The sequence below is a fragment of the Trichoplax adhaerens genome, genomic scaffold, assembly GCF_000150275.1.
Source record: "Trichoplax adhaerens TRIADscaffold_8 genomic scaffold, whole genome shotgun sequence".
NCBI lineage: Eukaryota > Metazoa > Placozoa > Uniplacotomia > Trichoplacea > Trichoplacidae > Trichoplax > Trichoplax adhaerens.
The window spans coordinates 1,837,613-1,853,085 of NW_002060950.1; the positions used below are offsets into that span (position 1 = coordinate 1,837,613).

The 15,473-nt window shown below is 30.9% G+C and overlaps 1 protein-coding gene across 1 annotated transcript; it reads left to right on the plus strand.

Annotated features, from left to right (window-relative positions):
• Positions 1-622: 622 nt before the first annotated feature.
• TRIADDRAFT_28240 (uncharacterized protein) lies at positions 623-14,809 on the plus strand (the record flags this gene model as incomplete). Its single annotated transcript, XM_002114578.1, has 9 exons — positions 623-728; positions 8,249-8,345; positions 12,065-12,120; positions 13,733-13,801; positions 13,901-14,018; positions 14,138-14,159; positions 14,285-14,383; positions 14,473-14,553; positions 14,759-14,809. The coding sequence occupies 9 exons, from the start codon at positions 623-625 to the stop codon at positions 14,807-14,809; spliced, it is 699 nt and encodes a 232-aa protein (XP_002114614.1).
• Between the last annotated feature and the right edge of the window lie 664 nt (positions 14,810-15,473).

Below are 15,473 nucleotides of genomic sequence, written 5' to 3' on the forward strand. Positions count from 1 at the left end.
TAACCTTTCTCTCTTCCATTCTAATTTTTTGTCTTATTTTTTACTTTGACGTGAAAATGGAAATCGATTTAAAGTGGTCATTTGAGCCCAAAGCTTATTTTTATTGATATTAAAATATTGACTGTCAAATTAGCGTTTTCAACTCATGATGCATTTCAAGTTATTCAACTTCCTTGATAACACCTTTTCCAAGTCATGTCGTCATTAATTTACATTGCTTCTAATTGTAGACTTTCTTCTTGATTTCTGGTCGTTATTGACTGATATTGCTTGTACTTTCGATCTTTGACTCGGTCATTTCGTTATAACTTTTATTAAAATGTTCTTTCTGATCATGTTTGATTTACATCGGTTCAACTTTTTACTTCTTGGTCATGTTGCTATTCCTTTAAATGTCGGATTATTATTTTTATTACTTCTCCCCATTCTTCATGTTGCCAAGATTTGAAGTGCTGAGCTATTTCCAGTTTCCATTGATTACTATTGCTTCTACTTCTCCTTTTGATTGATTTCTATCACTTTTACTTCTTATTCGTGTTGCTATGACTTGAATTAATCTGTTATTTCTTCTTTTTTCGTGGCTACGTTGATATGGATAGTCGTCAGCGAACAAGGGCAGAAAATGAAAAGAACATTAGCACTCAAAGAATTGAATCCATGTTTAACATGTTCGCTTTGTGATGGTTATTTAGTCAATGCAACGACTGTGGTTGAATGCCTTCATACGTGTAAGTTAGTATAGGTTAAATCAATTTTTTCCCTTTCATCATCTCATTTCACCGTAAGCAATGGCTTGGTTGATTATTGTAAAATGCATCTACTATCTGCATCTTACCTAGTACTACAGTCTATTTAATTGTTGGTATTTATCAATTCGTTGACCATTTTGAACAAGAATTTAACGATCATCGATAATCACTAGGCCTTGTCGACAACAGCAAGACGACTATCGTCTTGATAGATTATGATAATTAATTTGTCGACAAAGTGATTCCCTTATTGTTTCCCGATTGGAATCATGCTATGGTTTTTTTGGTGGAAGAGGATTTTTCAACGGCCAAATTAGCATCAGTAGAGTATAAAAGAGTTGTCTCTATTGAGGCAAGAAAGTAAGTGTAGAATTGTGGACTTTAAGCAAGAGTAAACCACATTATTGGAATGATACAGTTTTCTCTCCCCCATCTACCGGATCGTCTAAGAGTAATAGAAACATTCTCTCGCTTCCCTTTCTTTTCTCCCTCTATGTCTCAATGTCTTTCGACTTACGCGTATGTCGACATATATAATGCAATTAAGTCGACGGATAATAGAACAGTATTTAATGAAAATAATCATCTTCTTCCATTGTACCTTTTGACCACCCTATTTGCCTTTATATCTTATTGTTCAATGGACTATTGCAAGTGATGGAAATCTTCGTCTTAATTTATTCATTTTTCTTTCTGATGGGATGGATTGAAATGGTCAAGGGATAGCAGTAGTTGAATTTTTCACCGTTTTATCCACCATTGCATGGACATGGATAAATAGTTTTATAGTTTGCTTCAATAAAATGAATTGATACTTGCTTGCAAATGATGGCTATTGATTGGATGAATAGCAGTCATCAAGAACATCGCCAACTTCCGCTATCGACAAGTTAAATATGGCTATACCAATACTGCCAATTAAAATTCAATCATTCTTTCATAACTAGGCTAACCTTGATTACTTTACTGATTGTATCGTTAGTCGATAAATATTCAGCTTATTTAGGTCGAATGGATTGAAGCTTACCTCAAGTTCTAGTTTGAATGTCATTAATTGATACTTCTACGTCTCATATAGCTTAGGTAGGGGGGAGAGATGAATATTTTGTTTCCATTCTGGTTGATGAATGCTTGGACGGGTAAAAAAATTCAAGGGAGCGAAATAGACATTTTGCCTTCCATTCTCCTTGATTGGTACTACATTAAAAAAGTGAAAAATGTTAGGGGAAGGAAGAAACACGTTTGTTTTGCTTTTTTGCATGATAGCAAATGGGTTATTCTCGTCTATCTTCAGCGTTGTGGAAAACGAGGCGGAGAAAGAAATGGGCCAATTTTTATTTTGTTTCCATTCTCTTGGATTTCTACTTATTACTTTTGCCTATCGTAGCTTGCAGTAGTTTGAAATCAAAAGACGCAAATAGACATATAGTTTCGATTCTATTATCGATATACAGGCAAGGGGGTAATTTATTGTGGAAAAACAGGATAGAGAAAGTCTTTTCTTGACTACAAAAGCAACCCTTTTGATCTGATAGCAATTTCTTCAATCTCGGTAAAATGCCAGAATTTTCTACATCAATGACTGTATCATTTTCTTTCTATCAGAGATAGACAGACAACACCATCATTGATTTGGATAGAAAGAGAGTAAAAAGTTTCGTTTATCTTAATGTCTACGTCCATCTCGGATAAAAAGGAGAGCTTATATACAGTACAGTACAAATGCATTGCAATCCTGTTTTTTTCGTTCTTAACACAAGAAAATGAAGCTTTTAGTTAGGGTACAATTGCTTTCCTTGTATTAACAGTAAATGGATCGTTTAACCTATTAGAAATGGTATTTTTACATTGAGCAACAACTTTCTCAATGCTGTCATTGCTGTGTCATAGTGTATAGTTATTTCTTCTATTGGAAAGGATATAACGACAAATATTTGCTTTACATTTTCAAGGATACATTGACGATAGTTCATTGAAATTATTCCATTATAGCCATTTTATCCCAAAGGTTATTGAAAACCGATTGTAATTTTTCAAACATTGGCGTTTTACTGACCCATCTTTTCAATTGTTTCTTTCCCAAGAGAAATTAACTTAGACACAACAGTAAAAAATTGTTTCGTCCAAGTACAATTATGATTACTTATAGTCCTATCTTCAGATACAGGCTTGTCATGGTGTACTTACTTGCGTTATGATCATAATCCTATTAAACATGGATTAAAAATAAAGACAACCAAATGCCTTGGAATTCTGTTCATGTCTACTACTATCCATCCTAGACTAGCTCAAAAATGATGCAATTATCCTCGTTTTGCGGATAACTATTCAATCCTATCATTAGACGTTTGACTACAGTAAAAATGTATCCTCTACTTTTAGTAGCCATTTCTTTGTATAGAATTAGCTCAGAAGGTACAGGAAACATGGAAATTTTTCTAGCTGTATTATAGGCTGTATATAGTACAATTATCTTTCTCAATGAATGTTTACCCTAATGTCGTCCATCCATATTAATCTATTTAAAGAAGCAGAATTGTGCCTTGATGCCAATTTTACTTCATCATAACATTACTTAGCAGGTTTCTTGGTAATAACATTATGATAATTAGGTAAAATGAATAGTATAACGCCTTTGTTAATCATGATTGTGAATAGAAATAGAGAAATGAGAGAGCGTTCAAAATTCAATTGCCAAGCTTAATCAATTGCTTTGATTGATACATATTGTTGCCGACAAATATGGAGAAGGTTACTCTGTGCTAGTGGATCCTTTTCCACTAACTTTTATTTTATCTGACGTATTAAAACATCATGAAGTGTTTCTGTAGTAGAGTTTGCAACCAAATATTGAAGGGGACAATTCTATATCAAACGTAGGGAATGAATGATAACGGGAGAAAATGGTATTGAATCTATTTAAACTAGTTTACGATAATGATTGATGACTACGATTAGTCCCATATTGAGCTTTTTAGGCTCTAGTCGAATACTCGTAAGTTGGCCTTGTTTTAGTAATAAGATTAAATTAAAAATCCATCGGCTACGTTTTAATGGAATAATCTTCCAAGCCTATTTAAATTGATATTAGCTGATGATAAATTGAACTGGTAACATTAAATAATTGTTCATTCATTTTGCCAACTGTGGTTTCCTAGCCTATTCAAATGGATAGTGATGATGGTAAATTAAACTGGTAAAATTGACAGTTGCTCATCCTCCTTGGCTATTCTTGTTTCTAAGCCTATTCAAGTAGACATTAGATGATGGTAAATTGAGCTGATGATATTAGCAATTATTCATCCATTTTGCCAACTTTGGTTTCTAAGCCTATTCAAATGGATATTGATGATAGTAAATTGAGCTAGTAAAATTGGCAATCGCTAATCCTCTATGCCAACTCTTGTTTCTAAGCCTATTCATTTAGATATTGATCATGGTAAATTGAACTGATAAAATAGGCAATTGCTCATCCTCTTTGCCAACTCTTGTTTCTAAGCCTATTCAAGAAGATATTGACGATGGTAAATTGAATAGGTAAAATTAGTAATTGCTCTTCCATTTTACTAGCTCATATTTCGAAGTCTATTCAAGGGGATATTGATAATGGTGAATTGAATAGACGAGATTAACATTTGTCATCTTGCTCATCAATATACCTAGCTATATATGCATAGACTTTTTATCCATAGATAAAAGAATTCATTTCGACATAGGGAATAAACACAGACTATGACATTGACTAATATCATCAGTCGAACAAAAACCGTATGATATCATGAATGGAAGAATAAATTCGATTACACGTTAAACGAATCGATTTTCAACTATTTAATAAGCTCCTTTCAACCATTAGGAGTTTATGGAGGATTAAAATGGATGAAAAAATAAACGAATATGGCGTTATTGTCTTATTGAGTTTTAGGCAGGATAAAAAATAATCAACATAGACGCTAATTAAGACATACCGGAATTTTTACTCTATTTTATCCTAAGCTAATTATCCCTTAGAATGAAAATTTAAATGATAATGGCCATAATAAGTAGAAATGGATGTTATGAAATAAGTTCTTGTGAAAGAAATTAAAGAGGAGAAAGACAGTAGTAAAATCTTGATTTCTCAATACATTGCATAGAGTAATAAACGAATTGATTTTCAAGCGATTGATGATGGCAGTCATAATAAACACGAATAGAGCCTGTAGACAGTTTAAAACTCAGATTTTCTTTCATGCTTTAATGTTAGAACTACTCTAGATAGCACTATTGGCTATGGCTAGACGACAAGTGGGAAAACAATTAAGTCAAATAAGAATGAATATCACAGCAAGAGTTTTGTCCCACTCTTTTAAAAATTCATTAAAATAATTACCACTATCTGATATGGTTAATTGTACTTGTCTGGCCGGGATAATGCAGAGTCAGGATTCTCTACTTGTTATTGACAGTTCAATAAAACAATACTCTAGCTACCAATAGAATATATCGTATATTATCGTTGAAATGAAAAATGCAATGTCCAATCATTCCATCCTAGCTAGAGATCATTCTTAATAGATTTCTTGACGAGCTCTATCGTAGGTTACTATTGCTATTCTGCTCCAGCAAAGGAAAGGATCCATTTTCTAGTGCTAAAAAAAAGAATCCAATGGTACTGTAGAGCCTTTCTCTTTCATGGTAAAGATTTTTAATCATGGACTATTCATGAAATTTTAGAATAGGGAAACATCAGGTAGTTCAGCAGGAATACATATTGATGTCAGTTGAAATGGATTATAGATACTAGCATAATAAATCCATGACAAAATATGATCTATCAAGATATTGATGAAGGTATAATGTGTTGGATAGAAAAAGAGAATGGATTATGAATATTCAAATAAACTGCTGCTGGTGAGATTAGATGTAGAAAATCATCAACTTTCCCTAGTTCACAGTAATAAATGACCATATCAGAATAGATTGAACAGTTATAGTATAGCATTAACTATAGCTATTGGTAGACTATTATGGTGTCAGTAATGGTTTAAAGAATAGATCGGAAATATTTAAACAAATTCAAGTTGGTGAGTTTGGGTGTAGAAAAGCATCTGCTTTCCATAGTTAAAAGCAATAAATGGCCGTGTCGGAATAACTATTGGTGGACTATTCAGGTATCCATAACTGGCTTAAAGAATGGATTGGAAATATTGAAACAAATTCAAGTTGGTGAGATTGGATGTAGAAAGATATCAACTTCCCATAGTTAACAGTAATAAATGACTATGTTAGAATGGATTTGACCGCTACAGTATTGCATTATTGGTAGACTATTCAGAAATCAATAGTGGTAGAACGTAGAGAGAGCAATGGAAAAGGAAAAATGGATCAGAAATGTTCAAATAACGACTGTTAGTGAGATTTAATATGAACGAGGAAAGCGCCTGTCGTTCAAAATAGTAAGATGACCATGTTGCCATGGATTTAGCAACTGCTTGTTATTTACCCTAATGATATCTGAGATATAGAATATGAAGATAGAGGAGATGACGGCATAATGAACTTGAAAGAGTGATCAAGAAGATCAATTAATCAGGAATATTTCTTTACCAAAAACTGGAGGAAGATTTATTGGAAGAATTCTCATTCGAGTTTAATGTAATTCGTTCAAACAACTGGTACACCAGTTTTCTAATTAATTATTTACAATTAGGGTTTAAAAATCTAATCATGTTATTAACTTATTCGATACAATAAAAGATTAATTAATCTATTTGGGTTGAATGATAACCAACAGTCTTCATGATGATCATAAGGGCTATCAAAATCTCATCGGTTAACAGTCTAGTTTACGCCAATCTCCATGGATATTCTTGACTCAATTTAATATCAGTATGATGATTCATTGCAAGATTATGATGCCACATTACTTTTCAAACACACTTCTTAATGGAATATACCTTGATTAATAAAAGCTCTTGTAAGCATTTGATAAACACGAGTATAATGACAATGATTAATTCTATTTGCATATAAATGGGTTAATTTCAAATTTTTTAGCTAGCATGCGGCAGGTTAATATTGATTTGAAATACCTTGACAGCATTGATCTTCGAGGATAAAATGATCGATTAATCTTTGCAAGTTAGGTAGCATGAGGGAATTGGGTGAATATAGTTTCATCTTCAATTCACTGAACTTGTATCGAGTATACGGATAACTTTTCAATTTTTATGTTATTCAATCACACGTTAAAATGACTTTTAATGGCCTTGATAGGAGTTTCTATTGGATAACTTTTCAGTTTTCATGCTATCCTATTACGAGTATAAATGGCTTTTAATGAGCTTGATAGGAGTTCTATTGAATAACATTTCAATTTTCATGTTATCCTATCACGGGTTAAAATAACTTTTAATGACCTTGGTAGGAGTTTCTATTACGAGAAAATATCTTTCTAGGACAAATCTTAAAAAATGACAAAATTGTGTATCATAATGAACGAGTTTACTCTACTGGGATGCAGTTGAGAATATACCGTATTATATTCGAGGATGAAATGATGAATACATTTTGGAATCAATTTCTATTCGTGTAAATTAGTTATACCAAACTGATTCAATCAAAGCAGCCATTACTCGGATTTGGCTTCCTTATTTTAAAATGGTGCCTTAACCAGATAGCTTTGTAGATAGAATAAAGTCTTTCTCAAAGACTGAAATCAAGGATAAATTTGTAGTATCCACTTGAATTAGTTAGAAGAATTTGAATGCTGTTGATACTATTTTCATTTTACGTAAATGATGCTACGCTTGAGTGAATTTAGGACCCATAGAATTGTCTATGGATAGAAAGGATGATATTAAAATCAGTTACAATTTTGACGCTAGGTTGTACCTGAATAATGCGTTGTTGTATGCAAATGGTTTAGATTTAGATCCTATCAATTCAACATTAATATTATCGATAATTACTCCATCAATTGATGATCAATAAGGAAGTGAGGAACCGTAATCAGCATCTATCATCATAAAATGATATGCTTAGGACAGGGGGAAATTTTTCAAAGCCATGAACGAAATCCCTATTAGAAACAAATTTGAAGCCTTCAAATTTTTATAAGGCTTTCTGCTATTATAATTATTGATGCACTATTTAATCGAAAATAGAATGATTAATCTATTGATATTAGTATTACTTTATAGTTGAAACGATTTAATTATAATGGCGGTAGTAACCACCACTCTATTCGTTTCAAGAGCATTATTTTGATGGGGAAAAATTTAATTCGCTGGCCTTCACTATGATCATTTGGCCTCGTGTATTTGAATCCTATCCATCATTGATCATTTCTATATTGATTTAACGTTATCTTTTAATCAAGAGAATTATCCTATTTATATGTGAATACATGGAATTAATTTAATGTTATATTTACAATGTTATATTTACAATGCCTAACGATACTCTATACTATCCTGAAGAGTTATTAACCTAATATTCATTTTTACATTTGCTAGTCTGCAAGTCTTGTATTGTTAAGCATCTAGAAGATAGCAATAATTGCCCAAAATGCGATAATGTCGTCCATCAAAGCCATCCATTACAATATATCAGGTAAGAGATATTCAAGGAGGATTCTTCGATGTTTATTTTCAAATCAGCATAATTTTCTTTTATAATCAGGTAGGTTATTGTTTAGTTCAATTTATTCAGAGGTAGTCTAAGTTGAGCGACAACCCATTAGTTCCGTCATTATTGTTTTAAAATCAATTGAAATTGACAATATATCATATTTTTCTATCACAAAGAAAGGCCTACTTTCGAAGTTAGTTATCATAGATCAGTCATTTCTTGCCTTACGCTATGGGTGATTTTCTACTTTTTAATCTTTTATATCCATAAAATAACTATGAATGACTGCCTAGGTGCATAAACTATCCATCTACTTTTATAGTTCTACTAAAGAATTTCCCTTTTATCCGTCAGTGTTTAAAAGACGAGTGTAGAAATGAATTCGATCATTTATATTATACTCGTCTATATCGAACATAAAATAACTGTCAATGACTGCCTAGGTATATAGACTGTCTATCTGCTTTTCCCTTGCTATTGAAGAATTTCCCTTTTATCCATCAATGTTTAAAAGGCGATTATAGCAATGAATGCAATCATTCCTACTGTCCTCGTCTATATTGGCTATAAATATATCTGTCAATGATTCATTTCTACATACTTCACTAATCTATAATTTACAGTATATTGGCCATAAAAATAACTAGCAATGACTGTCTAAGTTGCATAAACTATCCGGCCACTTTTACATTAATGCAAAAGAACTTTCCTTTTATCCGTCAATGCTTGAAAGGCGAGTATAGAAATGAATTCAATCATTCCTACTATATTCGTCTATATTGGCCATAAATATAACTGTCAATGATTACTCGGATGAATGGAGTGTTTGTCTAGTTTTACTAAAGAATTTCTCCTCTGTCTGCAAAGCTTGAATACAGGAGCGTATAAATAACTCTAAATAGCTACTTAGATACATGAAACATCCATTTTGGTTTTACTGAAGAATTTCTCATCTATCCGTAAATGCTTGAGAGTGAAATGTATCAATCGAGCTATTTCTACTGTGCTAGTCTAAATGGCCAAATGAATAGAGTACCTGTTCAGAGTTACTCAAGAATTCCCCCTCTGTCCGTAAATGCTTGAATATCGGAATATGTAAATGGATTAAATCATTTCTACTGTACTCTTAAGAACATATTAACTAGAACTCTAAACCACTACCGGCACCGCACGGAATAGCGCGCCCATTTAGTTTTACTAAAGAATTTCTCTTCTATTCGTAAATGTTTGAAAGTAGAATGTATAAATCAAACCATTTCCATTGTGCTGGCCTAAATGGCTGGATGAATAGAATGCCTGTTAAGTGTTCGTCAAAATCCCCTGTCCGTAAATGCTTGCATTCGGAATGTATAAAATTGATTAAATCATTATTACTGTAATCTTATATGTTGGCCATAACTCCAAACTACTACAGGTACCGGAGTAAATAGAACGGCAATCTACAGTAGTTTGTCTAATTGAAGAACTTCCCCCTATCTATAAATACTTAAATAGATAAGTGCATAAATTGACCGGTAATATTATGAATTTTGCATGCCATCATTTCTGTATTGGCAATAAAGTAACTTTAGATTACCACCTGAGTGAATAGTATCGCTCTGCTTTTATTGAAAACTCTTCATTTTATAAATAAATGCTTGAATAGTTGACCGAAAAATAGCTCTAAATTACTACCTGAGTATATCGAGAATATCGAGTATCTCATTTAATTTTATCGTTATTGAAAAAAGTTCTTTTTGTATCAGTAAATGCTTGAATTAATATATAACATAGGCTACTATATATCAAAGACATTCTTTCCATTATATACGAGTAGATTGGATATAGAATAACTCTAAATTACTACCTGAGGGCATAGAGGATATTGAGTATCCATCGAATTTTATGTTTTATTGAGAAATTTCTCTTCAATCTGTAATACTTAAATAGATCAATTTACTGGTAAATCATGATAACTTTAAATGCCATCTGTTCCTATACGTGCATTAGCCATGTTGTCTTTCATCCCTCTTGTTAGGATAGTTTTTCAAATGTTATGACGAGATTTAATCATTAGTATACCATGATCTGTTCCAATAAATTGGAATGATTCGATTGATCTTCCTACACAACATCCATCTTTCATCGTATATCATCACCACAGGATACAGCTAGTTACGCCAGTTATTCAATGTTACTTAGACTATTGTTCATTCTTAGGGTTATATGATGAATACTCACCAGTAGTCCTATTGTCGACAATCAAGAGACTAATTTAATTTGTTGACATTGCAGATCAGTTATTTCTATTGATACTGATGATAAAATATTAATCATCGATTGTATAATAAAATAGGATAAATTGATAGGAGACAATTTTTGATTTCATCATCGCTGCTAATCGATCCAATAATGATTCTACACTACATAGAGTTTATTAATTCTATTAATTAGATATGTTATCTTAGCCGTTTAAAGGTAAAATCCACGAAGGACACATTTCGATTTTCTTTGTTACTCTTTCACCTCCATCCACATTTAGTAAATCGATTACAAGTTCTCTTGCAGTTAGTACTGCGCTATAAATCCTATCGATTACCATTTTGTAGCACTGGAAACGAATAGTGCAGATAGTTTAAAATAGACAGTATAGCTTATGAATGAAGTAGTAACTGTTAAAGGATTCCGATGAGATAGGATAAAACTTAGGATCGAATAGTTTTTACTTTCATGACCTTTAACGGTTCGACTACAGTACGCAGATGACGTAGATGAAATATTACTTGTCTACCAATACTGTCGCCTTAATGCTCAATAGAGTTTATGTAATATTATACTACAACATCTTCTGGTTTGAGTTATATTAATTGATTGTAGTCATTATTACCGTTCTAGTTGGTTTGATTTTAATAACATATATGTTACATAAACATATTCCTCCTTGCTTGTTATCTCTATGCTTTCAACTATACAATTGATTAGAAGAGTATCCAATTCTGCTATCAACTTAAAAAAGTGATATTATCATGGCGTATTGATGTTGCTCTTGACATAAAAGGAATAAATAGTAAAATTTCATCATTTTTACGCTGTCGTCTAATATCTTACTCTTTCATACAAAAACATTCTTATGCGACTATATCGTCGACTGCTGATAACTCGATCTAACCGATGAGATATATCACTCAACAGTTTAATTACGGAAACTGCATACCGCATTGAATCCGATTAATTATGGTGGTATTGAAAGTTTTATTAGGACGGATACATTCTGTTTGATCTCAAATAGATCATAAAATATTGCTTCTAAATTGTGTTTATCTACTTGAGTTTTATGGACAAGACGAATTTAAAAACATCAACCGAAAAAAGCACTAGTGAATCCGATTTCAATTATGATCTAACTATGAGAAATCTGTCAACAACGTTATCTTATTCTTTTTGATCATATGTAGGCTATAAGCTATAGGTTCTAAATTGTGCTTATCCATTGAACTACATAGATCAGATGATTTTAAATAAATTAATTTGAAAAATTGCTAGTAAATTTGATCTCACGACCTAATACTGAGAAATTCTACTGACAACGTAATATTATTCTATTTGATGATAAATAGACTGTTAAACTATTTCTTCTATTTTGAACTCATCTATTTAAATTTCATGGAGTAATTTTCAGATATGATTAACGGGAAATAACTAAGTCTTCCTGTTCATTTTAGCTACGATCGAACTATGCAAGATTTAGTTTATAAATTGGTTCCTGGATTGCAAGAACGTAAGTTCTATTGTTTCAATTAAATCAATTAACAATTGCTTTATCTATTCTTAAATAATTAGCATACATCAAACTATTGTTGTAAGTATCAGGCGGTTCTTGAAACAATAGAAAGTAAACAAATGATGAATAGATTAAGCAAATAAAAATAATTACTCCTTGCCAATATGGATCGCTTTATATGCTTTAGTTTTTTAATTCTTTATTTTTCCCCTAAAGGGAGTGTTTACAACATTCCAACAAGACTTTCAATCGTTGCGATTGAAAATCAGCTAGATAGTATCAGTTTTTAGAGTTAGTTGATAAATTAATATCATGCGTGTCTCTAGTACAATTTTTAATTTGATAGTGGATTGAGTTATGAATAGATCATAGTGCTATAGCATAATCTTCGCAAGATTTATAGTTGATAATCTATTTAACTTGCTTTAGTTCTTTTTTATCTTTATTGAAAGGCAAATAATAGCTATTTGTTTTACGCCTATTGATACATTGGCTAACGAAGAAAAATTTTAATACTATTGAATGTATATTATACTGTATCTTCATATTTTTACTCCTAATTTAACGGTTGTTGTTTGCATCTATCTGAAATTAACGGTGAATCTAGTCATTGATGGTGGAGAATAGCAAATATACTATACAGTAATTATTACTACTCAATAGGAGCTATGACAATAGTTTTCAATTGAAAGCCGTTGAAATAAGAAAGCAGTTTTAGTTTTTAAAGTTATTCTATTACGAGAACCTTTTTTAGTATAGCGATCATAGTAAAACCATTATGTAGTTTTAATAAAACTAAGCATAGAGAGCTAAATTGATCTTATCCTTGCGTAGGCTATGATGGCTGCTACAATTTTATTAATCTCTCTAATATTTTTTGGTTTTCGTTACAGTAACGTCTACTTACCATTTGTTCTTAAACTAATAATGATGATAAAAGATACAGACTATACAGTTTATAAAGTATCATTACCTTTTTTTAAATAGATTTATACAGTAACCAGTATAGGCATATGTTATGTCAACACTAAATAGACAAGATATATATTGATGTCAGCTACGACCAATATCATCTTTTTATTTTCATTTTCTATATTGAATTGGACTATTGTAAATAGATTACGTTAAATTTAGAACTAATAATAATATACAGTAAGATCGATCAAGCTGATTTATGATAATGTATGTTCAGCACATAAATTACGTATTTAATTAATACTGCTAATTTTTGAAAAAATTTCTTCATAAAATTGAACATTTAACGTTATTTGGTTTATGATAGACAGTACTAACTGAAATTTAGTATGATTTAAACTATAAATTTGAAATACTTTATATAAGACTTCCATTTAGCCCAATTTTATTGCTATATAATTTAATAATTCTCGGCGTACAATGATATTAGCAGGCTTTATAATTTGGAACTGAAAAATTAAAAAATTAATAATAATACCAATTCATATGCTTATCATATTAGATATATTATTGGGGTACTTAACCATAAATTAAATGAATCATAGATGAGCGATGTACTATAATAGTAAAATATAATTAGTAAGTTATAAATTTAAATATAGCCGGTATTAATCTGGAGATATTGCTAATGTAGGAGAATTAGAGACAGAGCGAGAGTTCTATGAATCAAGAGGGTTAAGATGGCCTAAAAAGCGATTAAGCGGTAAGAATTGATCAAACTTAATTTTGATTTGTTTAATCACTCTTTTGACTAGTGCATCGTAACGTTGAATATAATTACTATTTACTTTGATTTAATTAGATTCTGAGAATGAAAATTCACCTGCCAAAAAGAATAAATCCGCTAATTCATATTCTAATGATGCATGCGATTATCATCGAGCTGATGAACAAATTGCTATTATTCTGGAATGCAAAAAGTAAGCCTTTTGTACTCTGCAATGATGCAATGCCTCGACTATCGATTTTTAAGATAACCTTCTAATTTTTATTGTCTTTATCTGTAATTATTGATTACTTGCTTGAAAATGGATTAAAGATCAAATGGTTACAATCTTGATGTAAGTAATAGTCGACTTATCATATCGTATTTAGATACCTATAGTACTTTCCGATATCACGGTAAAGATTGATTGTGTACTTCAATATTTATTAAAGCTTTAAAAATTCTATTATATTTTTTTAGCAATTGCATCGAAAATTTTTACTTTGTTCCGTGCAAGCAACAGTAATGCATTTAAAAAAGTTTGTAGCTAAAAAGTTACAAATTAGCAAGCCTTACGAGGTAAATTTACGGATGATTATAGTAATGCTTTCACAGAATATCATAAAATATAAATCAATTTTCTCACTACATCGAATTTAAAAAAATAGTTGGAGATTCTATGCAATGACGAAATATTAGGTAAAGATCATACATTGAAATTTATATGCCTAACAAGATGGCGAAATAAGGTATAGAAGAAGTTATTAATGTTATTAGATTTATATATTTTTAAGCCTCAGGGGGTAAATTACATCATATTACGATTCGTATTTATCCTTACTATTGCCTATAGTATACTGATAATATTATTTTAAGCGTAGCTTATAACCGTTTATTATATCCATAAACAAATTTTTTTAATCTGTTTTTCTACAAATTTTTATCAATAAATAGGAGACTCCGCTAGTACTACATTATCAGCCTCGAGAAAATTATGATGATTAATATTGGTCTTATAGTCAACAGGATATGAATACGTTATATTGTAAATAAACGACAATTATTTTAAATTCTACAAATTTCTTGATATCTTGTAAAACAAAAAAGGTATCTTTCATAAGAATTCATGCTATCTAATAAATCTTTAAGTAATATTCCATGTATTTGCTAAATTATATAGACGAGATAATCTATAGTTCAATAATACCGTACATAGTTTAAGTTATTGGTACTCAATTTATGCGTATATAGTATATATACGATGTTATTATACTAATATAGCGCACGGTAAAGCAAAATTTTAATGAATTTGTGATAACAGAATGGTAGGATATTAATTATATTTACTATGATGATTAAGTATACTCCTCCATAGTGTTATAATAGTCTTATGTTGTAGAATGAGTATAGACCTAAAAATTTATAGCAGGTAAAAATTTTTATATTTACAGCTTCATGTTACAACTCATAAGGAAATTGATATATCTTTTAGCATTATTTGAGGAAACATAAGCAGGTATACTCGTAACACTGATTCAACTATACATAACGATAGATATTAACTTAATATCGGTGCATCGTGAAATTATTCTATATACTGGCACTCTGTGATAATTTTAATTAGTCAAACAAAATAAGCAATGGAGTTAATTATTATCAGATATCAAAT